This window comes from Mustela lutreola, chromosome X (genome assembly GCF_030435805.1).
Source record: "Mustela lutreola isolate mMusLut2 chromosome X, mMusLut2.pri, whole genome shotgun sequence".
NCBI lineage: Eukaryota > Metazoa > Chordata > Mammalia > Carnivora > Mustelidae > Mustela > Mustela lutreola.
Window position 1 is genome coordinate 14,449,969 of NC_081308.1, and position 26,954 is coordinate 14,476,922.

The window sequence follows — 26,954 nt, forward strand, 5'->3', positions numbered from 1 at the left end:
TCTAGTTTCTAAGAAATTTTGATTAACCTAAGGGAGATAGACATGCATGTAAACATATGTAAACAATAATATTTAAGTATATGATTCAAGTCATGTAAGTGCTGTAAGATTTTATAGACTATTCTTTTGAAGATGAGCTTATATAGATTTTATAGAGGATAACTTTTAACTGTGCTGAATAGAAAGGAAGTTACAGTTTACTTGATTTTTGAAAAATGATGGCTAACATTTCAGTCAGCAAAGACTGGGACTAGGTGTGTGGAAATGATCTGAACAAAAGCATGGAAGTGGGAATGTGAAAGGCATGTTCCAGGTGTTGATGAGTAAGTGTAGTTGGTTCAGAGCCAAGGATTCTTAAAAGAGGAGAAAGTGGGTGATTGCCAAAGAGTAAAGTCAAATTCACAGGAAAGCAATTGCCAAAGGTTATAGTTAATTTTACATTAAATAATATATTACCCTGAGCCTAAATTTTCCCCTCTGTAAAATAAGGTTAGATGAGATTATCTCTGACCTACTTCATAGGTATTCAGTAGGTACTTGTTGAAGGATGAATAAATGAGAGCGCAAGCGAGTGAAAGATTGTTTTTATTTTCCTTGACATTTGTGCCTTAGAAATTTAGACTTTTTTGGGTAGGCAGTGGGGAATTAAAACAAAAAATTTTTAAGGTTTATTTGAGAGAGAGAGAGAGAGCATGTACAGGGGAAAGGCAGAGAAAGAAAGGGAGAAGCAGGCTCCCTGCTGAACAGGAAACTGCATGTGCGGAGCTCCATCCCAGGACGCTGGGATTATGACCTGACCTGAAGGCAGACGCTTAACTGATTGAGCCACCCACGTGCCCTGGAAATTAAGTTTTTGATAGTAAAATGATATAACAACCTTAGTCCAAAAAGAGTAAGTCATGTGCTCTTCCTATAAATAATGGTTATGTGTTTTTAAATTTTATTTCTTTGTTGGAATCACTGGGTCCCTTTTTAGATTAAGAATTCTCAGGATTCTTTTAACATTTAAAATATTGAGTCTTGGGGCACCTGGGTGGCTCAGTGGGTTAAAGCCTCTGCCTTTGGCTCAGGTCAGGGTCTCGGGGTCCTGGGATCGAGTCCCGCATGGGGCTCTCTGCTCAGCAGGGAGCCTGCTTCCTCCTCTCTCTCTCTCTCTCTCTCTCTCTCTCTCGGCCTGCCTCTGTGCCTACTTGTGACCTCTCTCTCTGTTAAATGAATAAACAAAATCTTTTAAAAAAATAAAAAATAAAAAAAATAAAAAAATCTTTTAGAGAGTGCATGTGTGCGCCTGCGGGAGGCAGGGAAGGGGCAGAGGGAGAGAGGGAGAGAGAATCTCAGACACACCGCCTGCTGAGCACAGAGCATGACTCGGGTCTCCTGACTCCGGTCTCCTGACTCTGGTCTCTTGGCTCATGGCTCTGTCTCACGATTCAAATTGAGACCAGGAGTTCCATGGCCAAACTGACCGAGCTACCCAGGTGCCCTGTCACTGTGTCTTTTGAATACTACTACTACTACTACTACTACTTCTTCTTCTTTTTTAATTTATAATTTTAAAATATTTTATTTACTTATTTGAGAGAGAGAGTGAGCAAGCTAGAGAACATGATGTGGGGGGAGGGGCAGAGGGGGAGGGAGAAGCCGACGCCTCACTGAGCAGGGACTCCAGGATCATGATCTGAGCCGAAGGCAGATGCTTAACGAACTTGAGCCACCCAGGCGCCTCTGACTACATCTTCTAAATATCTTAAGTCTACCCTCCTTTCTCTGTTCTTACTGTAGCTCCTTTAGTTTAGATTTTCATCCTTTTGTGCCTGGCCTCTGTCAATCCGGTAGCATTCTGACTAGTGTTTCTTCCCTAACCCTCTTGCTGCCTCCATGGTGATTTTTCTGAAACAACACTGGTAAGTATTCACCTAAAAGACTAATCTTGATATACTGTTGTCTCTGGCAGAGGACTTCAGAGGTCTAGTACTGTATGTAGTTGAATTCTATCTTTAAATATAGGGAAACTGGGGTGCCTGGGTGGTTCAGTGGGTTAAACCTCTGCCTTCGGCTCAGGTCATGATCTCAGGGTCCTGGAATTGAGCTCCGCATTGGGCTGTCTGCTCGGCAGGGAGCCTGCTTCTCCCTCTCTCTCTGCCTGCCTCTCTGTCTACTTGTGATCTCTCTCTCTGTCAAATAAATAAATAAAATCTTAAAAAAAATATATATATATAGGGAAACATACCTGTGGCTTGGTATATAAGGCTTTTTATGATTCAGTCCTAGCCTGATTTCTTGCCATTCCTGGACCTGTGTCCTAATTTCAGGGAAGCAGAATGACTTGAATTCTACAAATAGTCCTTTTTTTTTTTTTTTTTTGCCTATTTTAGCACAGACTTTGCCTAGTATGCCTTGAATGCCTTTACCCCTTGTCTATTCAGTATTCTGTTCTTGTCTTAAAAATGTTACCTTAATCTCTTGCGTGATAGTGTCTTTTGTACGTTAGTGAGATGACTCCTGACGGAGTCCCTAGATAACTTTCTGGATCGGGCCTGGTCACCAGAAGGATAAGCCATGATGAGAAGTTTAGGACGGACGGACTTTCTTTCTTTCTTTTCCTTCTTTTCTTTCTTTCTTTCTTCCTTTCCTTCAAGTAAGCTCTTCGTCCAAAGTGGGGCTTGAACTCACAACCCCAAGATCAAGGGTCACATGTTTTACTGATTGAGCCAGTCAGGTGCTCCAAGAAGGTTAGAACTTTCAGCTCCCTTCTCCTACCCCTTACCGTTGGGGAGGGGAGAGAGGCTGGAGATTGAGCTGGGTTATCACTGGTCAGTGATTTAGTGAATCATGCTTACATAATGAAACCCTCATAAAAACCCTTAAAGAGGGGCGCCTGGGTGGCTCAGTGGGTTAAGCCGCTGCCTTCGGCTCAGGTCGTGATCTCAGGGTCCTGGGATCGAGCCCCGCATCGGGCTCTCTGCTCAGCGGGGAGCCTGCTTCCTCCTCTCTCTCTGCCTGCCTCTGTGCCTACTTGTGATCTCTCTCTGTCAAATAAATAAATAAAATCTTTAAAAAAAAAAAAAAAACCCTTAAAGAACTGGGTTTGGGGAACTTCTGGATTAGTGAACACAGTGATGTGCTTGGAGGACGGTGTACCCTAAGAGGGCATGGAAGCCCTTTGTGTTTCCTCCCACCCCCCAATACTTTGTTCTGTGCATCTCTTCCACTTGGCTGTTCTTGAGTTAAGTATACTTTATAATAAACCGGCAATGGTGAGTGATGTGAAATGTTGGGGTCTGGGAGCAAATAGTCAAGAAAGAATTCTTGAGTTGTCTTCAGTGCAAAAAGGGTGCTTTTATTAAAGCACCGGGAAAGGACCTTGGCAGAAAGAGCTGTACTTGGGTTGTAAGGAGCTGCTGCTGATATACTTTCAGGTTGGGAGGAGGTTAGGGTTAGGGTAAGTCCCTAAGGAATTTGGATACAGGGTTTCCAGGACCTTGAGGGGTCATTCTTGTATAGTAAAGCCTTAGTCATGAGACCCTTCAGATGTCTATCAGTGAGCCATATGTTTGGAGGATGATTGCTAACGTATCTTGTCAGGGGTGGGGGATCTAGGGGGATGGGGGTGGGTAGAGATAAAGAAGTTTCCAAAGGGATTTTTACAGGATCCTAGAGGTTGGGCTAATATCAAGCTAAGGTTGCCTTTTGCCGTTTAGCAAAGTATTCACATTTTAGCTGTTGAGATCCTAGAGGAAGCTCACTCAGCCTGTCTTAAGTACTTGTTAATGGGCTGTGTATAATAAGTTTAATTTTTTTTCTTATATTTTGTCTCTGTTCCCCACATTAGTAAGTGAGTGTTATCCTGAATTCTGTGAGTCATTCTAGGAAATTATCAAACCTGACGAAGAGTTGATGGGAACCGCCAAAGTTTTAGCCAAGTTGGACATAAGAGCAGGTGGCCTGGGGACCTGGGACTTGTGACTGTTGTCTGAAGTTAAGTCTGTGGAACCAGCCCTTTAAACCTGTGGAGTCTGGGTTGTTAGCCTTAGAATGGAAGGTAGGGACACCCAGTTGGTGCTGGAGAATTGGTGTTGGAAGATGCCACATATTTGGTGTCAGGGTAACATAACCCCAGTTTATAAATGGAAACAAACCAAAGCTTCACCTCAACATTAAGTTAGTATGTGGGAGAGCTATAATTCAAAAGTCCCGTTAACCATGATTTTGGTTAATTTCCTTGAAGGAAAGAATCTATCTTTCCTTTTAACATACTAAATTTTCATTTTAATTTCTTTTAAAATTTTAAAATTTTTGTTACTTATTAGTTGTTTAGATCTCTCTCTTTTTAAAAAATATTTATTTATTTATTTGAGAGAGAGCGAGCAGGAAGGGTGGAGGGAGAAGGAGAGAGAATCCCAAGCAGATTCCAGGCTGAGCCCGGAGCCCATGGTTGTGCTCGATCTTAGGACTGAGATTACCACCCCAGCTGAAACCAAGAGTCTGACCCTCAACCAACTCTACCCCGTAGACACCCCTCAGATATTTTGAATTTAAATGAGTGCTTTCATCAATTAATCTCCTTGATGGATTGCTTGTAATTTTTACTGTTATTGTTTGGTCAAAGTATTGTTACTCTTCTAAAGTTAGCAGGACAGAGAGCTGACTGAGGAAGTTTAAGATCTTTAGCTTGATTTTCTTAAGTTTCTTCTTTGTTTTAAATAGGACACAAATATCTCTAAATAAAAATAACTTCCTCCCAACCCATTTGGAAAATATCCCAGACTTTTTCATGCCTTGCAAAGTTGCTGCTGTCTAGTTATCATTACTATTTGTTTTTTCCCATTAATATAAGTGACCCTCCCAGGAATAGTTTAATCACCAGATGTTTGGCTAGCAGCATTCTACTTATTTGGTTTTGCAGTTTTTCTGAAATAGGCTGGAAGGTAATCATGTTGTTCCTTTCCTTGTTCTAAGCTGATTGTACTTATCTGCTCTTGAAACTTACTTTGGTAAGTGATTTGGAAGCTAATGAAAAGAGAGAGGAGGGGAGGGTATATGTGGTTTATCCTGGTCCCTTAGGAACTGATGATTTTGACACTTATTTTCAGTTTGGGAGGTTCTGAGATTTTAGAAATGAAATGGTGGGATTTGAAAGCTACAGGGGACCTCAGAGATCATCCAACAGAGGAGCTTTACTTGTTTTAACTGAGGAAATGAAAGTTGTCAAGGTCAACTATGAGTCTGATACTTTGCCTTGGTGAGAAAAACCCAGGCTTTAGAATCTCTCTGATGTAATCTCCAGTCTACTGTCACATCAATTACAAGGATTAGGAATCTGGATAAATAATAAAGAAGATTAATTAGTGACAGCATTAACACTGTTTAGCCTGAAGCAGCTTTTGTGAATTTTCCAAATTATTGGCAGTGTTTGAAAACACTTGATATCTTCAGGTCCAGTAAACTCAACCATGTACTTTTATACTTTTCAATGAGTAGATTTTTCAGACTTTCAAAAAATAGCAATAAATATCCTTTTTCAAATATAATTTTATGTAGGACCAGTATACAAGATAGATATAAATGGTATTTACTTAGAATACAATTTAATTAATTAATTAAATTAAAAAAAAGATTTTATTTATTTATTTGACAGAGAGAGACATAGTGAGAGAGGGAACACAAGCAGGGGGTTGGGAGAGGAAGAAGCAGGCTTCCCACTGAGCAGGGAGCCCAATGTGGGGCTCCATCCCAAGAGGCTGGAATCATGATCTGAGCTGAAGGGAGCCGCTTAACAACCGAGCCACACAGGTGCTCCATACTTAGAATATAATTTTAAATGTAATTTCGATTTATTAGAAAATTCGTGAAAACTCAGATTTGTGAAATAGACATATTTCCCTTCATTCTCTAGCTTAAAAAAATTTGAATGGATGTACCGCAGTTCATTTAACCAGGCCCCTATTGATGCATACTTAAAGGTTGTTTCCATTTTACTTTTACAAACAATACTGCTGAGAATTATGTATGCTTATCTCTGTATGTGTGTGTGTTTCTGATGATTAGTTTCTAGAAATTTAATTGCTGTGTCATTAGAATATGTTTTTTTTTTAGTTTTGAAAGGTATAAGATTAGCCTCCAGAAATTACATTAATACACATTCCCACCAGCAATGTATGAATAAGCATAATTTCCTCATGCTCTCATCAACATGGTATGTTAATTTAGTTTTTTGCTAATCTGAGAAATTGAATCTTGCTGTAGTTTAAAAGACAATTATATTTACTTTATTTAAAATAATCTCTACAACCAACATGGGGCTTGAACTCATGACCCTGAGATCAAGAATCCCATGCTCTACTGACTGAGCCCGTCATGCACCCTGAATCTCAGTGTAGTTTTAATCTTCAGTTTTTATTATATGTAAAGTTGAGTAATGTTTTATGTGTTTAAGAGGCATTTGTGTTTCCGTTACTGTGAACTATTTGTTCATAGTACTTCACCCATTTTATTTTTCAAAAAGATTTATTAATTTTAGAGAGAGAAAGTGCCTGAAAGTGAGCAGGGGGAGGGGCCGAGGGAGAGGGAGAGAAATCCTCAAGCATACTCAGCGCTGAGCACGATCCTGATGTGGGACCTGATCCCAGCACCCCAGAATTCTGAGATCATGACCTGAGCTGAAATCAAGAGTCAGACGCTTAACCAAAGGAGCCACCCAGGTGTCTTGTACTGTACCCATTTTAAAAATTAGGTTTCTGCTTATCTTGTTGAGTAGTAGGAATCTTTTATGTGTTAGGATATTAACTCTTTGTGATACAAGTTGAAAATTCTTTCCCTCAGTTTTTGATTTTTCTTTTCCCTTTGGTTTTTGTCTATTTCATTTTATAGGTATTTCAATGCAAACTTAACACGGCTAAAGTAGAATTCCGGATTTCCTCTCTCCTCCCTTCCTTTAATCTGCTTTTCTTTTTTCCTCAATCAAGAAACAACCTCCATCTACTCATAGACCAAACTCAAATCAAGAAGTTTTCCTTGCTTTCTCTCTCCCTCGCCCTTTTTTTAAGATTTATTCCCCTTTGGGTGTAGGCACTATGAGATGGTACAGAGTACAGAGATTTGGAATAAGGCTTTGCAATTTTTTTTTTTTTTTTAAAAGTAAGCTACCCTCAATGTGAAGCTCAAACTCATAACCCAACATCAAGAGTCACATGTTCTTCCCATTGAACCAGCCATGCGCCTGTCCTTGTTTTCTCTTACACTTCCCGGCTCTAGTCCATCCTGAGTTGTATTGGTTTCCCCTCCAAAAGTATTTCTTAATCTATTCATTTTCTTTATATCTACCAACTAAGTCCATCCTGCCCTAATTCTTCACCTGGATGCCTGCTATGGCTTTCTACTTGTTATGCCCCCAAACTGGCATCTTCTCTTCCATGTAATGAGACATTTGCTTCTCTGTATCTTGTATGATTTTTTCCAAACACATATCATCTGATTGTCATACCAGCCCCTGAACCCACTCCTCCCAGTGTTCAAAACCCTCCTGTGTCTCCTTGTGTCTTATGATAAAGATAACTATATAAAATAACCTAATCTATTTCTCCAGTTGCACCTGGTACTAGGTTATTAACTACCTCATCCCCACTGCTGTTGAGTCTCTCATTTCTGTCATGTTCCCTTCTGACTTAGGACTTTGACGTAAATTGTTTTCTCCTGGAGCGTTCCTCATCCTCCATAAGTTTATGTTTAATTTTCCTACAGGTCTTAGCTCACTGGATACTTTCTCTGGAAAAGCCGACCTTCCCTAATAGGTAGCAACCCTATTACAAGCCCTTGTAGCACATTATGTCTCTTTTCCAAAGGACTTATATTTGCGATGTTATGCTTATTGCGTGATACTTTAATAAACTCCATAAAATAAGGAGTCTTGTCTGTTTCCTTTACTGATATATTCCTAGTATCTGTTCCAGTGCCTAGCATATGGCTAGCACTCAAGACATTTATTGAATGATTGTTTCATTAGAAGTTCTCAGATGCAGTGTTTACAGAATGTACCATTTTACCCTTTCTGAAAAATGTGACTGTTTTGCTCTAGGCCGATCTTTCTCATCTTTTCTGTAGGACTTACTCAATACCACTAAGGTTCTGCAATCTCATCTCCGAAGTCTTAAAGCATTTCAGGGATGAAATGTAGCTAGGCCAATGGTCTTGATTTCATTTAAATCCTGTGAGTGTTCTTCAGTCTTGGCCTTCAGTTCCTTCTGTCTTTTTTCAGGTGAATGTTAGTTTTTTGTTGTTGTTGTGTTTTTGTTTTGTTTTGTTTTGTTTTTTTAGTAGAACAATAACTTAGTTCTATTTTCTGATCCACATCAACTCAGCAATATCTAGGTGGTCCCCAACTTTTGTAAGTTTATTTTAAAATCAGTTACTTGGAATTTGGAGGTTAGAACAAATTAGCCCATGGAAACCATGATAAAGTTGATACTTATGTATTCTATTCATTCAAAACATTTTTAGCCAATAGCGTATCTTAAATAGTACATTATTGGAACACCTGGTTGGCTCAATTGAAAGAGCATGGGACTCTTGATCTCATGGTCATGAGTTTGAGCCCCACGTGGGGTATAGAGATTACTTAAGTAAAAGCTTAAAAAAAATAGGACAGTATTAGTTTAAACCCTGAATTTCTCTGATCTGAGTTTAGCTCTTTTATTCAGTTTGAATCCTGAGGCCTTTGGAGTCTCAGAAAACTAAAGAGTTCTGTAGCATTGGCAGTGCTTAGGCAGAATATCAGGTAGCTGGTTAGAAGGAGATCCATTGAGTTTTTACTGAATTTCCTACCTTGTGGATAGATTGTGAAGGTAAAGAGTGGGGAGGTAAGGTATATGTTTGGAAGTTTAAAATGTTTATGTTATTAAACTGTGTATACTTTACTCATGATAGTCAAATAGCAGTTGGATATAATAATGGGAATTGATTTATAGAGAATGGATTGATAAATCTCTTTTTCCACTCTTGGTAGAATAAAGCAAAATTATTAATTATGGGCGATGTGGTCACATCCAGGAGGAAAACTAGTGCATTTTTCTCCTCACTTACATGCAACATGGAGAAATTTTCTAAGGAGAGTAATTAGGATTTTTTTATTGCAAGGCTGTGCTTTCCATAGACATGGTTTATACATGGATCGATCATGAGTTTTAAGATGCTTTCAAACCATTTAAATGTTGTTACAAGTTTTGTCATGTACCAAATTCATTCTTGTGCAGTTTTTAAAAAATATTTTATTTATTTATATTTATTTATTTGACAGAGAGAGAGAGAGATCACAAGCAGACAGAGCAGCAGGCAGAGAGAAAGGGAGAAGCAGGATCCCTGCTGAGCAGAGAGCCCGGTGCGGGTGCGGGTCTCCATGACCTGAGCTGAAGGCAGCTGCTTAACCAACTGAGCCACCCAGCCTCCCTGTTCCTGTGCAGTTTTGAGTGACAAAATGGTTCTCTTATTTGTATGTATAAAAACAATGCCAGAGATGAGAACAAAAGTCATGATTCAACGGATTTTGTACTCTCTTTGGGAAGAAAAGACTTGTTGAGATGAAGATTATAATTTCAGCACAAAGGAAACATTCAAGGCCCAGGCAACTCTTAAATTCAGTACTAATGATACATAAAATAAATTATAAGCCTTCCGTTTTTGTCAGTTCTTGTAGGTACTTGCTTGCCAGTGCACAGGCAAGTTTGCTTAATTCTAGGTGTATCTCTTAGTGTGGAACACATCCACTTCAAAGTTTATTCTGTTACTTGTTTATAAAGTTAATACTAATTTAAAAAAACCTCAAAGTTTTTGAGACATTCTTAGAATTTTCATGTTGGAAGGGATCTTATAGGACATCTAGTTTAGTGCATGGCTTTTCTACCATGGCCAGTCCAAAGCGCATCCAGCAGCCTCTTCCTGCCCCCTGCTGGTCCCCTTCTTGTCTGCTATGCTTCAGATCACAGGTCATCTTTGTTCCTTGAAATTATCAAACTGTGGGTCTTTGTACTTCCTGGAACGTTCTTCATCCATCCCTGTTCCTGTGGCTTGTTTCTTTACATTAAACAGATTTTGCTCAAATCTCAACTTCTCAGCAGGCCTTTCCCAGGCCACTCTATCTAAAAGAGGGTCATGGCATTCCCCCCTCCACCTACCCCCTAATATTGGAAGACTGTTTTCTTTCCTTTGTAATACTTAGTGCCTGGAATGATCATGTTTATTGGTTTATTGTCTCTCTTCCCTCATTAGGCTCCGTGAGAGCAACGTCCTTGTCTGTTGTTCAGTGCTGTACCCTGAAGCATTTACAGTGGGCTGGCCCACTGCTGTACCCTGAAGCATCTTAGAAATATTTATAAGAATTTATATTTTATATCTATAAAAATATTTTTATAAATATAATTTTTTATATTTATATATATTTATAAGATTTATAATAATGCATGAATATTGATGGTTCATTGATGTCTAGTCATTACTGAGCTGACATCTGTCTCCTTTTCATTTGTACCTTAATCTTAGTTCTTCCCCCTAAAATAAATATCTGCTCTATTCCCTCTTTCTCAAAAAATCTTCAGATATTTAGATGTCCATCATTTCTCATCAAAGGCAAACTTACAGTTTTCTTACCAGCTCCTTATCTGGCATTGTTTTAGAGTGTGTTCATCATCTGGATTATCCATCAGTGAGAGTTTTTGGTTTTGTTGATACCCAACACTAGAGATCATATATTATGTGAAGTCGGAACCTCAGAGAGAGGTCATTTAAAATTTTTTGGTTCGTGTAATATTGAAATGCTTTATCTTTGATAAAAAGTTACTTTTTACTTCCATATAAATGACCAAGAAACTATTCATATACGATGTCATTATCAGAATTAACTCTGGGACTTCTTAAAAGTTTGTTTTATTGAGGAATATAACAACATAGAAATACATAAAAAATAAATGTACACTCTAATGAATGTCTACTTAACTATCATTGAATTCAAGAAAATAGAGCATTCCTAGTGTCTCAGAAAGCCCTCTATCTTATCACTTGTTGATCTCAACTCCTCCCTACCAGTAATATCCTGATTTTTATAAGAAAAAGTCACTTAACTTTTTAAAAAACAGATTCACCACTTACATATGCATACTTAAACCATGTAGTTTGTAGTTCAGCTTTGCCTGTTATAAGACTATGTATAAATGGGGACGCCTGGGTGGCTCAGTTGGTTGGACGACTGCCTTCGGCTCAGGTCATAATCCCCGAGTCCTGGGATCAAGTCCCGCATCGGACTCCCAGCTCTATGGGGAGTCTGCTTCTCTCTCTGACCTTCTCCTCGTTCATGCTCTCTCTCACTGTCTCTCTCTCAAGTAAATAAATAAAATCTTTAAAAAAAAAAAAGACTATATATAAATGAAACGATACGATTGTATTGGTTTTCTTTTGTTTTGTAATCAATTACCACCGGCTTAACAGCTTAAAGCGGCATCGGTATATTAGATCAGTTCTGTATGTCAAAAGTGTGGGGATGGTGTGGCTGGGTTCTCTACTCAGGATATTATAAGCCTGTGACTAGACGTTGGCTGGGCTGAATTCTTTTTCCGTTTATTAGTTCCAAAGTTGATTTCTAAGATCCAGCTCTTTTTTTTCCCCCTTTTTAAAAATCTCCTTATTGTTTGTTTTCTATTTCATGAATTTTTACTCTTGATTATTTCTTTATATTTTCTCTGGATTTATTTTTCTGTTTTTTTTTTAACCTCTTGATATTGATGCTTGGTTTATTAATTTTAATTTTTAGTATTTTGTGATATATGCATATATAAGACTCTCAGTCCCCACCACCCCAGCATTGCTTCAGTGTCTTCCCATAAATTTATATTTTTGTTATTTTTTTTTTTTTTAAAGGTAAGTAAGCTCCACTCCCAATGTGGCGCTTGAACTCACGACCCTGAGGTAAAAGAATTGCATGTTCTCCTGACTGAGTCAACCAGGTGCCCCGTATTTTTCTGTTATGATTTGTTTTTTGACTGATTTATGGATTATTTTAAGAGTGTATTAATTTTCAAACATATGAATATTCTTTAGTTATTTCTTTTGTGATCGATTTTTTGCCTGTTTGCATTGTGCAGGGAGAACCTCGTACTTCAATCCTTGTGTTTATTTTGAACTGTGTTATGACCTAGGACATACCAGTTTTTAAAAATATTTTGTATATGTTTGGGGGAGGAAAAAGGCATTCTAAATTTATTTGGTACAGTCTACAATGTTTGTTTGGTCAAGTTTAAAAAATATGTCCAAAATGATCTATATCCTGAAGGTTTCTCTTTGAACTGTCTATTGAGTACCTTTGCTGTTTTTCTTTCAGTTCTGGAATTCTAATTTATCTTTCAAATTTGGTCTTTCACCTTTTGGACCTACCAGTTCTGTCAAAATGCTCAACCTTTGGGCTTGTAGTAGTTTAGCCCTGCTGATAATTCTGATATTACACATCTTTCTGACTCATTTTCTGTTTTGGTCATTTCTGTTTGGCTCTTGATCTTGGTATCTTGTGCTGTACTGCTTAGTGTAAAGGAAGAGGACTTGTAGCAGTATTGTGAGGCCCAGGTGGATATCTTTCTGCAGAGACTTGGTTTTTTTCACGTTCCCCCTTTGCAAATACAAGTGACATTACCAGTCTGAATGTAGAACCACCTCAGTAAGTCAATGGTTTATTTTGCAGATAACCTGAAACTGTAATTCAGGTCTGTCCAGTGGCTGGTTTATTCCTGGTTCCATTTATCCCGGAAGTGTAGCTCTCAGGTTTCTGCTTTGAGTGGTGGCTTATAGAAATTTGGCACTCTTGCCTTCGAATTTTGCTTCTGGATTTTTAAAGGTTTTAGGAGCATTTTTTCCTCCCCCCCCCCCTTTTTTTTTTCTGGATCTAAAAGTGCCTGAGAGCTGAAACCATTTTGGGTGGTTTGGAGTACATCTCTGGATCCTGTCCTTTTGCTTTGATTTCAACCAGCTAATTCTTTATAATCTTAAGTCTTTGGGGTTTTGAGACTGTTTTAAAAAAGTATTTTCTCCAGTGTTTGTATTTGTCCTCAAACGGACATTTCATCTAGGTTATTTAGTTAGTTGAAGCTAAAGTATCTGAGTTTTTAGGTCTTAAAAATTACTCAGTGTTAGTCATATAAAATTGTAATGAAATCCAGTTTGGCATATGGCTGTTTTCTCAGTATGAATACTGGTAGTTAAAAGACTGCTCAACACCTGTGTTATGTATTTACCTCACACGTTTGAATTCTGATTCTCAGTTTGTATTACTCAATTTTGATTTCTATAGAGAATAGGTGGGACCAAATGTTCTTTTATGTACTTAGGTACATACCTTTTGGGGGGGCTGGGTCTTCTTAGTGGGAATGATTTAATTTTTAATCTCAAGGTTCCTTTGAAATGAGCCAGGCCATTATTGGCAGAAAGTGGGATATTGAAATGCTTTCTGGGTGTTCTTCCAAATCAGCTATAGAAAATGAAAGAGTAACTCATTTTCAGAAGTACTCTGAGCCTCTTTTACCTGTAATGTGACTTACTTAGATCTTTGTATAGCTGGTTCCTTCTTCTTACTGGTATGTTTTACTTCAAATATTCACACTTTTAGAGAGGCCTCTGAGAAATCACTCCTTTCTCCCTTCCCTTTGTAACAAGTGTCAGTATCTGATGATAATCTTACTCCTCACTCCCCCACCCCACCCCATGCCCAGCAAAATGTAAAGCCCTGTGAGGTAAGGACGGTGTCTATCTTGTTCACCACTGTCTTGTGTGTCCGATTTACCCATTCTCTGAAATGTATTTTTTTTTTAAAGATTTTATTTATTTATTTGACAGAGAGAAATCACAAGTAGATGGAGAGGCAGGCAGAGAGAGAGAGAGGGAAGCAGGCTCCCTGCTGAGCAGAGAGCCCGATGCGGGACTCGATCCCAGGACCCTGAGATCATGACCTGAGCCGAAGGCAGCGGCTTAACCCACTGAGCCACCCAGGCGTCCCATTCTCTGAAATGTATTAAGCATTCAGTAATTATTTGCTTAATGAATGAGTGGAATAAATATTAATATTTTTCTGAGATTATGACATTTTGTCTAAATGTCAGTATTATCGAAAAGATTTGTTCTATTGAGCTAAAGATTTTTTTTTAAAGATTTATTTATTTATTTTGGAGAGAGAGCGAGTGAGCATGGGTTGGGGGGCAGAGTGAGAGGGAGATAGAGAAACTCAAGCTGACTCTGTGCTGAGTGTGGACCTGTATGCAGGGCTTGATCTCATGACCTTGAGATCATGCATGACCTGAGCCAAAATCAAGATTCCGACGCTTAACTGACTGAGCCACCCAGGTGCCCCATGAACTAAAGTTTTCTAAACCAAGTATAGTATCTGCTTTCTGTTGCCTTTTATTAGGCAAAAGCATTATTTGTAAATGTTGAATGAAAAATGAGATATTGACTTAAAGTAAACATTAGCATGACAGAGAACTATTTAGCATTAGGTATAACTGTGACTTTCTTGTCATATATTGAACTGAAAGGAGATCATTGTTGCTGGAGTGCAGTGAGCCAAGGGAGCGCATAGTCACCGATGTCCGAGGTGGGGAGTTTAAGGCCTTGCGGCTCCTGTGCACTTTGACTTTCACTCATAATATGTGAGGCCATTTGAGGGTTTTGAGCAGAGCAGTGACATGATCTGACTTACTCTAAAGATTCCTGTGTGGAAACAGACTGAAGGTGTAGGTGAGTGTGGATCCATACGGATACGGAAGTATGGTCTCTGTGCAGGCTTGCACATCAGTTTCACTAGCAAATTTGTTTCTGTGCGAAGACTGCTCTGTCTTAATTTCTTTTTGTTTTATTTTGATAATCTCTGCACCCAACATGGGCCTCAAAATCACAACCCCAAGATCAAGAGTCTCATGCTCTACTACTAAGCCAGCCAGATACCCCATCCTGTCTTAATTTCTGTAATTGAGTGTTAAGCCTTAATATATTTGGTAGAACATCCTACCACATCTTAACTTCAAGGTCAAGTCTTCCTACTTTTCATATTAGGAGGGTGTTGGCAGTATTTGGAACTCTGTTCTTCTATATATATTTTAGAATCAGCTTGTCTTAATTCCTCAGAACGCCTTGTTGGGATTTTGATTGGAATCTAATTGACTGTATAGATTAATATGAGTCTTCCAGTCTCAAAGCTGAGATAACTCTGTTTGTTTAGGTCTTCTTGGATGCCTTTGAATAGAGTTATATTTGAATAGAGGTTTTGAACATTTTTTGTTATGCTAAATCTTTAGTGCCTCTTTTGTTATAAATGTGCTTTTAAAAATTACATTTTCTGTTTATTGATTTTTACATCAATGTTATATATACAGTTGTTATTTTATATTGTATATTAAGCTTATATTCAACTACTTTGTTAACATTTATAATTTGAGTAATTTGTAAATTTCTTTGAATTTTTAATCTAGGCAATATTATCTGTTAATTCTGTTTTGCTTCTTTTTCTAATCCAATATGTTATATTCATTTTTTCTTATTTTACTGAGATCACTAAAACTCATTAGGATAATGTTTAATAATAGTGTTAATAAGCATTAACAGTAGGACTTCTGTCATATTCTTAATTTTTAAAGGGACTAATATTTTGCCTTTATGAGTGATCATTGTACATTTTTGTCAGATACTTCTATCATGCTATAAACATTTCAAAACATTTAATTATGGGCATACTTCTCTTAAGAAAGCTTGTCTCAGTTTGTATTTTCATCAGCATATGAAAAGGCATGCTTTAAGTCAGTACTTTTCCACACTACATGGGTACTCTTATTTTTAAAAACCTTCAAATTTCATAGGCAGCAAAGAATTTATTGGTTTTGATTTATTTCTTCCTTTTAAACCAATATTTTATGTTGGTACAGCTGTGATTTTTCATAAAGATAGCATAGTTTTTTTTTGAAGCAAAATAACTTATTTTTAAATAATTTCAGATTTAGAGAAGAGTTGCATGGATAGTACAGAGTTTCCTGTTTCATAGACCCTTGACCCAGATTCCCCACATGTTAACATTTTATTCATTCTTTGTTTCTTCCTCCATACACATGTACTTATTATTTTTTTCCTGAATGGTTTAAGCTGCAAACTTTATCTCCAAAAATGTTGGTGTTTGTTCTTTTTATGTTTGTTAAATTTTTTATTTGACTGTCTTTTTCTAGAGATTCTGGGCTGTACCTTATTCATCAATTGAACTGTTACTGACATGTAACATACTAGTTTCAAGTCTACAACATAGTGATTTGATATTTGTATGTATTGTGAAATGATCACAGTAAGTCTAGTTAACATTCATCATTACATAGTTACCAATTTTTATTGCTTATGATGAGAACTTTGAAGATCTACTCTCTTAACAACTTTCAAATATATTAATATTATTAACTACAGTCACATGTACATCACTCATAAAAATTTTAATAAAAAAATATTTTTTTGTCCTGGTTTAATCCAGTCCAGGATCATACATTGTTTTTAGTTAACAGGTCTCCTAATCTTCTTTTGTGGAACAGTTACTTGCTTCCTTGTCCTTTATAACCTAGACATTTTAAAAGAATACAGGTCAGTTACTTAGTAGAATGTCCCTCAGTTTGGGCTTGTCTGTTTTACCTTTTTGGAAGGACTGCCACAGAAGTGATGTGTTGTATCCTATCAGGAGGTTTATGATGTTGACTTGTTCTATTATTGATGATGTTAGCTTTGATCACTTAATTAAGGTGGTATCTGGCAGGATTCTTCACTATGAAATTACTATTTTTCCCTTTTTAATTCGCGGGTATTTTGTAGTGGAGCTACTTTGAGACTAGATAATATCCTGTTTTCCATCAAACTTTGAACCACTAGTTTCAGCGTATGTTGATGATACTTGCCTGAAATAATTATTAACAGGGTGTTTGCCAAATGGTGATTTTCTAATTCCATCACTACATTTATTATTTGGAATTACACTCTCAGAGCTTTTCCTTCTCCCCTCAGTTATTTATCTAAGTAAGGACTGGTATGCTTTTATTTTATTATGTGGTTTATCATCTACGATTTTTTTTCATTTATTTTGTTGTTTAGTTGTTTCTCATTTGACCAGAAGTGACTCAAGCTGACCCCTGTGTCCTTCAGACACGCTCCTGTCATTCTTTGAGCATTATTAGCTTTTCCAGCACCACAGAAGTATATCCTAGGCACATATTGTACTTTTCCTTGCTCTTGCCTGGGAATCAGCCATTTCTCTGAGGAAACTGGTACCTTTTTTGGGTGCACTAGCTGTGGTAATGGGATACTGGAGTGTCATTGCTCCTAGGTCTCCTCAGCAGACAGAGCTAGGGAATATATATATGTGTGTATATATATTTATACACATTTATGTCTTTTTCTGCATCTCTATATTAAGAACCGAGCTCCTATGGTTAGCTCTGATTCCAAGCCTTCATCCTTTTTCATATTTGTAACTTATTTTTATGAGAATAAGAAGCCAAACTCTTATTATCCACAATGTTACTTATTTTTATTTGCTCAGTCTGAGAATGCACATAATTTCATATCTTTGTGTAAAAACAAGTATCTTAAGTGTGGTATTTGTTTATAGATATTTTTTTTGTTTTTAGCTTGAGAGAGTATGTAGTTAAAACATGGTTTTCCAAAAGTTACCTGGAGTGAATTCCCACCCTCCCCTTTGGGGTGATGGTTATGTTATTCATTTCAAATACAGTTAGGTACATTTGTTTTTGTTCCATTTTGGGTTCTTCTCTCTTATTGTCATTTTTTTCCTTTCTTTCTTTTTTTTAGTTTATGAAGCATTAACATGATTTTTTAAAAATTGTACAAAACAGTAGGATAGATTATTAGAGTGCTGAATATAAAACTTAGGACTTTTGTGTTTTCTCTTTCAGGGAATCATTTAATACTTCACATTAGAACAAATATGTGAAAGTCCCTGCCAACCTGTGAGAATTTCTTCCTTTGGCATTTTGATTCTACTTCACGACGTTCTCTGAAGTTCTTTCTTGATGCCATGTTCTGTGGCTTGCATCAAAAGAGGAGTTTGTCTTCATGAAGATTCCTAACATTGGTAATGTGATGAATAAATTTGAGATCCTTGGGGTTGTAGGTGAAGGTAAGTTTAGCATTCCTTGAGTTTCTGAGTAATGTATATAGTTATACCTACTACTGAAAAAGTTACAATTCAGATCCTATTAATTTTACCTATATTAATTCAGATATGTGCTTAAGTGAAATACTAAAAATAAAATTGTGCTATTTGGGTTTTATTCAACTGAAAGTTAATTTTTTTTTTTTTTAAAGATTTTATTTATTTATTTGACAGAGAGAGATCACAAGTAGGCAGAGAGGCAGGCAGAGAGAGAGAGGGGGAAGCAGGCTCCCTGCTGAGCAGAGAGCCCGATGTGGGGCTCGATCCCAGGACCCCGGGACCATGACCCGAGCCGAAAGCAGAGGCTTTAACCCACTGAGCCACCCAGGCGCCCCGAAAGTTAATATTTTAAAACCCTTTAAAATTTAATGAATCAGATATTTCTTAAGTCTGCCTTCATTTCTTTTTTCTTTACTTTTCTTTTTTTTTTTTTTTTAAAGATTTTATTTTTTTAATGTGATCTCTGCACTGAAGGTGGGGTTCAGACTCATAAGCCCAAGGTCAAGAGTTGCATACTGTTCTGATGAGCCAGCCAGGTTCCTCAGGGCTGCCTTCATTTCATTGTTTTCATCAGCGATTGGGGTTTCTTAGTCTATAATTTTTTGTTACATTTTATTTTTATATCAAGTTGATTTTGGATAACTTAAAATTTATTTGTATAAATTAAATTTCACTTAATACATGGTAAATAAATGAATAACTTCTTGAGATCAGACGAGATCGGGCGCGTTCAGGGTGGTATGGCCGTAGACTGAATAACTTCTTGAGAATGACAAACCACATTTTTATAAATTTTGAAGCACACAACTTAGTTATATTTAAATATTTCTGAAATCAGGATGTGTGTTATAATCCATAGCATTTCATGGTTCAATTGGCAGATCTTTTTCCCCCCAGTAGTACATGAACTAATGCCTATGATTAACAATATCATTAATTTGATGAAATATGGTCATCCATTTTTCATGTCATCCTGATTTTCTTTTTTTTTTTTTTTTTTTTTTTTAGGATTTTATTTATTAGAGCAGGAGAGAGCCCCAGGTGGAGTGGGGGAGGGGTGGAGGGAGAAAGAGAAATCAATTTCCCCCTGAGCTGGGGAGGGCCAATCACAGGACCCTGGGATCATGACTTGAGCAAAGGCAGATGCTTAACCCACTGAGCCACACAGCCACCCCCTTGATTTTTCCTTCTTAGTAATCTTTGCTTTTGATTTAAAGATAACTTTATGGAGATTTTGAGAAATGATTTTGTTAACAGTGTGAGTGATTATAATTATGGTTTTTTAACATTTATTTATGTTTTTTTTAAGAGGGGGAAGGGAAGAAGGGTAGAGGGAGAGGGAGAGAGAGACTCTTAAGCAGGCTTCACACCCAGCCTGGAGCCCGGTGTGGGTCTTGATCTCACAAACCTGAGATCATGACCTGAGCCAAAATCAAGAGTCACAGGCATATCTGACTGAGCCACTCAGGAGCCCCTAGCATTTGTGACTTTAAAGCAAGTGTTATAAAAATTTTTATTTTATGAATTTTCAAATATATGTGAATTTTAAAAAGTTTTGAGGATGTACCTGTGAGCAGCAAAGCTGTTAATAGATTTTAATATTAAGTAGTTAAACCCTTTTCAAATAAATAGAAACAATTAAAATGGAGTCTGGGGTGACTGGCCCATGTAGTTGGTTAAGTGCCTGATTCTGGTTTTGGCTCAGGGCTGTGAGATTGTGCCCTGTGCTGGGCATGGAGTCTGCTTGGGGTTCTCTCTCCCTTTCCCTCTGTGTGTAACACTCCCCCTGCCCCCTCCATACTCTTGTTCTCTCTCTCTCTCTCTAATAAATAAATAAATCTTAAAAACAAATAGAGTCTTGGGGCACCTGGGTGGCTCAGTAGGTTGGGGCCTCTGCCTTCAGCTCAGGTCCTGATCGATCCTGGGATCGAGCCCCGCATTGGGCTCTCTGCTCAGCAGGGAGCCTTCTTTCTCCTCTCTCTCTCTCTCTCTGCCTGCCTCTCTGCCTACTTGTGATCCTTGTCAAGTAAATAAATAAAATCTTTAAAAAAAAAAAAACAAAAACAAATAGAGTCTAATTATTGGGTACTTGCTTTAAGATCTGAAGTTGAAACCTACAAAAAGAATGAATCCTTCTTCCTGTACCAGTCAACTCCTTTTCCTTTTCTTCATTGATAATAATTATGTAAATAAAATTCATTGTTTTTGTTTTAGTAATTTCTTTTTAAAAAGATTTTATTTATTTATTTATTAGAGAGAGAGAGAGAAAAAGAACACAGAGGGAGAGGGAGAGGGAGAAGCAGACTCTCTGCTGAGCAGAGTCTGATGTGGGGCTCAAACCTGAACAGAAGGCAGATGCTTAACTGACTTAGCCTTACCCTGGCATCCCAGTAAAACTCATTCTTGATGTCTTGTCTACTATGTTATATAGCTGCCTTTTTTGTATGTTTTTTTTCCCCAAAGTGTTATAATTAGAAGCTAATGCAGTAAAGCTACTGACTGGAGCCAGTCAGCTCATAGGGTGTAACAAGGTTGGAACGTTTCAAACTCTGGGCCCCAGTTTTTCTGGATCACATCCTTGGTTTTCTTAGTATACCTGTAGGTGATCATCTCCTTAGGAATTAGCTCAGATTAACTAAACTACTAGACTGTTCTATAAATCAGTGTATGTCAGTTTTAGTTATAGTCAGAACCATCATTGCTATATATTTTTTCTTTGTAAACCACCTTAGATGCTTTTTGGCTAAGAAATACATACATATTATGGAAATTAAAAACTGTCTAGTAAACTCTGCATTCCTGTAGCCTGGGCAGTGTACTTTTGCCCTGTAGAAAAACTGGCATTAGCAGTTAAATCGGGACTGAAGGATTGCCTGGTGATGATTGTGAAAATAAGTTGGACAGTTGTAGTAGCTAATTCCATCCTGACTAAGATAATAAGATTCATCCATCTCCACCAAAGTGAGGGAGACTTGTTCCGGGTCTTTGGATTCTGTTTGAGACACATTTCCCAATCTCATCTGTCTGAAGTTTGCTTGTCATAGATGTATGCAGACCTTGCCTGTCAGTGTTCTTGACATTTCTACAAACCTCAAGTTATCATACATTACATTCAATTTTGCTAATTAGGTTGTCACAATATGACTCTGACCTTAGTTTCCTGGGTATCTTGCTGTCAACTCTGTTCTGCCTCTAAAGAAGTAGTTTTCTGGCTAGGGAAGAGGATTAGTAACCCAAACTGTGTTGATGAATGTCATCAGAGTATACCAAGGAAAGTGGAAGTGCTTGGCTATAAATGGCCAGAGAGCCTTGGACTACTTATGGCCTGTGCCCTTGCTTGTACTGAGTATTTATGGCAAAAATGTAGCAACTCCTGCAGGTTACTAAATTGGAATGCTTAGGCCTATATTATTTTGCCTGTCAGGAAAGAGATTCCAGTATTCTGGAAGAGGTCTTAAATGTCTCCTAGGAGTGAGAACATACTTGGTAGGCTTGGTACCTGAGCTTACTATTGGGAGACAATTAGCTTTTAAATTTTAAGTTTTCTTCAATCTTTTGAGTTTTTTTTTTTTTTCCATTTAATCTTAAAGTTCTTATGTCCAAATCTTATCTCCAGTAGTGTTTTTTTTTTTTTAAAGATTTTATTTATTTATTTTATATAGAGAGATCGCAAGTAGGCAGAGAGGCAGGCAGAGAGAGAGGAGGAAGCAGGCTCCCCGCTGAGCAGAGAGCCCGATGCGGGATTCGATCCCAGGACCCTGAGATCACGAGCCGAGCCAAAGGCAGCGGCTTAACCCACTGAGCCACCCAGGCGCCCTCTCCAGTAGTTTTAAGCTTAAATTTTAAATCTTTCAAGTGAGGTTTTCACTAAAAACAGAAACATTTAAAGATACTTGTTGGGTAAATGAGTTGCTTATACTCATTTTATGAAAAATATATACTAATATCCACATTTTGTTTATGTGTGGCTCATTGCATTGTTACTGGAGAGTATTGTCATTTTAGGAATCATTATTATATCATACACTGATAACCAATATAAGTATAATAGAACTTTTATTTCTCTAAGAGCTATAGTTTGTCTATGTGCCCCTAAGTTTTTATTTCTTTTTGTTGTAGGAGCCTATGGAGTTGTACTTAAATGCAGACACAAGGCAAGTACATGGTCTTTTAAAAAAAAAATAATGTATATGTTTAACTGTTTAGAAACTAATGTATTGCTCTGTGTATGTGGGCATATAATTAAAACTGTTTGGCTATGATAATGATGCTTAATAAAGTAGAATGAACATGTGAACCCAGAAAAAGACTACTTTTGGACAAGCTTTCTCATGATTAGGTAGTCATTAGTTATTTGAAATCGTATGCTGTTTTTTCTCAGATGACCTGTTTATAGGTGAAAAGCTTCCTAATGGGAAGAGAGAAAAGATAATATAGAAGAAATCAAGGTAGTGACAGATTTATGTTCAAGTTACTTATGAGAAAGGAGTTTCATTCAGTCATTATTTTTCACATAGACCCAATAACTTACAATCTTTGGTAGATCTGAATCCGCATTTTGAAAGGTAGTGGATAGGTGTTTGGTTATGAAATAGGGCTTCAGATAATAGTGTATGATTATCATTATTGGTTGTAGTTGATCACCCTTGAGTAGCCTTGAAATTGATCTTATGATATAGGTTATTTGACTATTATACTAATCACCAGTTATTCAGGGAAGTTCTTTCAGGATTCCCATAGCTGTTGCTCAGTGATAAGCATGTTTGACTCAGGGACTGACTTTAAGGTGGCAAGTATTGCAGCTGTAACAGTTTTAAATGTTAGGTTAAATATTTTCTTGTTATGGTGTATTTAGTCTGAGTATTAGTATCTGGCCTCATGCTATTTTGTTTATAATTTTGTTAAGACCAAAGGTTAAAGTTTTTTGTGATATTTTCTAATGGAATTCCTTATGTCTGAAAGGAGTTTAAAAATTTAGCCCAAGTCATAATTTAAACTCTCAAATCTATCTATAATAACATATATGTGTGTGTGTACATATGCATAAATAAAGAAGATACCATTTTTACATTTATTTTTTCTTTCCTGCTATACAAAATAGTATGTTTTGGATATAAGGTTTCATGACAGTTGATGTATTTTTGGGTTTTAGATCATAATTTTCTTAATTTAATGAATTTCCTGTTAAAATTGGGTGTTCAAAGTATCTTATGTTGGTAATAGTTATCTGAAGATCTCAGCCGGTAAATCCTCAAAAAATGTTTTGTATACTGTGGTTATTGATTTGAGATGATTAAGAATTTAAAAAGATGAATTAAACATACCCAAAATAAATATAGGAACTTGAATACCTTGTTAAGAAATACTACTGCAGTTGGAAATTAAACAAATGAAAAGCTCTCTAATGAATTTCTATACTGTTAATGAGTTGCCTTGAGTTATAATAAATTTCTGAAGCTTTAAAAAAATAAAATTCCTCAGTGGATACTACTCAGGGGAAATAGGTTGTTAAATTTGACTCTTTCAAAAAACACAGTATTTCCTTTTATACCATGGCTCTATTTATGCAGTATAATAAATGGACGCTTCAGTTCTTAATCTTTGAGTTTTAAAGTTGAAAAATTTCTGATAATAATGCAAATCTTCCAACAGTGTTCTCTCAGTCTTGTCCCACTTCTTCTTGTCATTGTTTCCCCATACTTTTTTTTTTTAACCTTATCTAAGCTCTCTTTTTGCCTTTTATGTAAAAATAAGTCTTATTAGTTGAATATATTGTTTTTATCTTTCCTTGTGTCTGGCAAATATATGTTTGTTACCTGTACCTGGTTCTCATAATGCACACTGTTAGTCCCAGTAAGATGGGCCTATAATAAAAGTAGATGAGAGCAGGTATCTCTGCTCTTGGGAAATCAACTCTAAATGTGAACTCTGATTCCTTGGGCAGTTTTAATTAAAAGGATGAATAAACCATAGATTTCTTGCTTTTTTTTTTTTTTTTTAAAAGATTTTATTTATTTATTTGACAGAGAGAAATTACAAGTACACTGAGAGGCAGGCAGAGAGAGAGAGAAGGAAGCAGGCTCCCTGCTGAGCAGAGAGCCCGATGCGGGACTCGATCCCAGGACCCTGAGATCATGACCTGAGCCGAAGGCAGCGGCTTAACCCACTGAGCCACCCAGGCGCCCCGATTCTTGCTCTTTTTTTGGCTTATGGTCTGAAGAGGTAGAAAGTCAGATACTTGAAAAAATAACCCACGAGATTGCTGCAAATGACATTGCATCTAAAAAATATCTCTTTTTACTGCCCTTCACTAAATGAGGGACTCACAGACCAGCTCTCTATTGTTGCTTTTCCCTTTTCATGCATCTGAAAAGATATTGCTGGATGGAAAATGTAAAGCATAAACTAGTGCCTACCTCAGAGTAATCTAAAACTCTTTTTAGAATCTGCAGCTGTTTAGTCATTAGACTTGTTACAGATATATCCTCTTTTCAGCTAGAGTCAGAGCTTTAGTCTTTACCGCATTATCTGAAAAGAGAATTTGATGCTTCTAAGATTTACCCTTTGGGATCAAACAAATGGATTATTATGAAATCTCATGTTATATTTAAAGATGGATATGATCCTCCCTGTTGTACCTATGATATATATAAAAAAAAATCGCACCTGTATATTTTGCATAGCTTTTAAAGACTTAATGAAATGCTTATAAAAATGTATTAATCAGGTGTGTGTGATTACGTATGTGTAGGTATGTGTGATCACTTACGCATCAATTTGATCTTTTGGATAAGATTGGCTGTGGGTGTATATATAATTAAATAATTCTTAGCACATTATATATTTGAGCAAGTGTGAAATAAAGTTGTTTTAAATCGTGTACTGTTGTAAGAAATTTAGAGGTCATGCTTATAAATAAATGTATCTTGTTTATTGCGAACACAGTGTGGTATTGGGCTATTCCAGGCCAAAGACAATACTTCTTAATTTTCTGAAACAAATACTGCACAACTGAAAAAGAAAAATGTAACTATACTCCTTTTCACAGCTTCTGTTTATTGTATATATGCACATTGGCATATATATGAAAACTCTTAGCAGTAAGTGTTAAGCTACTTATGGCACCTTAGAACCACTCTCATTTGGAAGAAGTTCTGGTTTGGACATTTACTTTCCATATATGCATTGCTGGTTCTCTTTTTATTTGCATGTCTGCTTTGAAGTTCTTATGCATATTTTACAGCATACTTTTCTTTGCAGAAGCTCAGAGAGGTCATCCTTACAACAAAGTAGGGCAAATGGAATGGAGTGACATAGGGAGATTTGATTAGAACTGGAGACAAAGCTTTGTGCAGTCTGATTGGGAGAGGTTGGGGGGCAATGCTAATTGATCCTAGGATGGGGAAGTGCTGATTCATATATTTCCTTTCCTGTGGCTATGGTTGACATATGAGAAATTATTGTTTGTTTTGAAGTGGTAGATGACATATGCTCTTGGGATAGCTAATTATACAAAGGCATGAAGAATCCAACATTGGGGTAGAGCCTAGAAGTATTTATTTTTATTTTTATATTTTTAAGGCTTTATTTATTTAAATTTATTTGTAAAGCAGAGAGCACAAGCAGGGGGAGCAGGAGAGGAAGAAATAGGCTCCCTGCTGAGCAAGGAGCCCCACGTGAGGCTCCATCCCAGGACCCTGGGATCATGACCTGAGTCTAAGGCAGATGCTCAACTGACTGAGCCACCCAGGTGCCCCGAGCCTAGAAGTATTTAGTAAATAATAAAATTCACTTAAATTATAGAACCAAAAATGAACACCACTGTAGAGAGCTATTGTAGAGTACCAGGTCCCTGTGGAAGGATTAGAGATGATCCTAAGGGTTTATAGTAAACTGAAAAATCATTGCTAATATTTGTATGACTGACAAACTTATAAAGGGTTTGTAAGTTTTAGGGGAGAAATAGCGAGCTTTGCTTTTATTAAAAAAAGAATAAAATGGAAGCAAAATACCAAACCTGATAATAAATACCACATATCGAGCATCTAACATATGCCAGCTAACTCTGCTAGATGTTGTCCCTTTACTACTCACAACAGCCCTGCTGTTACATCCATTTTACAGAGAAGAAAGCAGTCATTAGAGAGGTTATGTGTTAGGGCCAAGATTATGCAGCTAAGTGTTGGAACCAGGCTTTATCTGATGCCAGAAATCACTAACTTGAGCATAACTATGAAACGTTATGGACCTTCCAAGAGGGAGTGTAGAACAGAGTTAAGGGCATGCCTTAAATAGTCCTACTGACAGGAATGGGAGGCAGACATCTAGAAAGCAAGGAAGAAAGATTTTTTAAAAATGTACTCACCAGCAGTGTAAAAATCCATAAAAAGATCCATGATAATAAGGATTGAGGGGTGAGAAGACGCATTTCATTTAATATTGTCATTTATTGATGACCCCTTTAAGTGAAGTGATACATAGAATGCCAAATTGCAAGAGGTTAAGGAGAGAGCAGGTTGAGAAAATCCAGATTGTGCCCTTTTTCTCTTTTAAGAGTTGAGAAATTGGGGCACCTGGGTGGCTCAGCGGGTTAAGCCGCTGCCTTCAGCTCAGGTCATGAACTCTGAGTCCTTGGATCAAGCCCCATCGGGCTCTCTGCTCAGCAGGGAGCCTGCTTCCTCCTCTCTCTCTGCCTGCCTCTCTGCCTGCTTGTAATCTCTCTCAAATAAATAAATAA

General features: G+C 37.2%; 1 protein-coding gene across 2 annotated transcripts in view; it reads left to right on the plus strand.

Annotated features, from left to right (window-relative positions):
* The window catches only part of CDKL5 (cyclin dependent kinase like 5), a 204,616-nt gene that overhangs the window by 60,761 nt on the left and 116,901 nt on the right, over positions 1 to 26,954 (plus strand). For both annotated transcript variants that reach the window (XM_059156573.1, XM_059156575.1), the window contains exons 2-3: positions 17,958 to 18,181; positions 22,337 to 22,371. In XM_059156573.1, coding sequence (XP_059012556.1) covers positions 18,118 to 18,181; positions 22,337 to 22,371 — 99 coding nt within the window. In that variant the 5' untranslated portion in view covers positions 17,958 to 18,117. The remainder of the gene's footprint in view (positions 1 to 17,957; positions 18,182 to 22,336; positions 22,372 to 26,954) is intronic.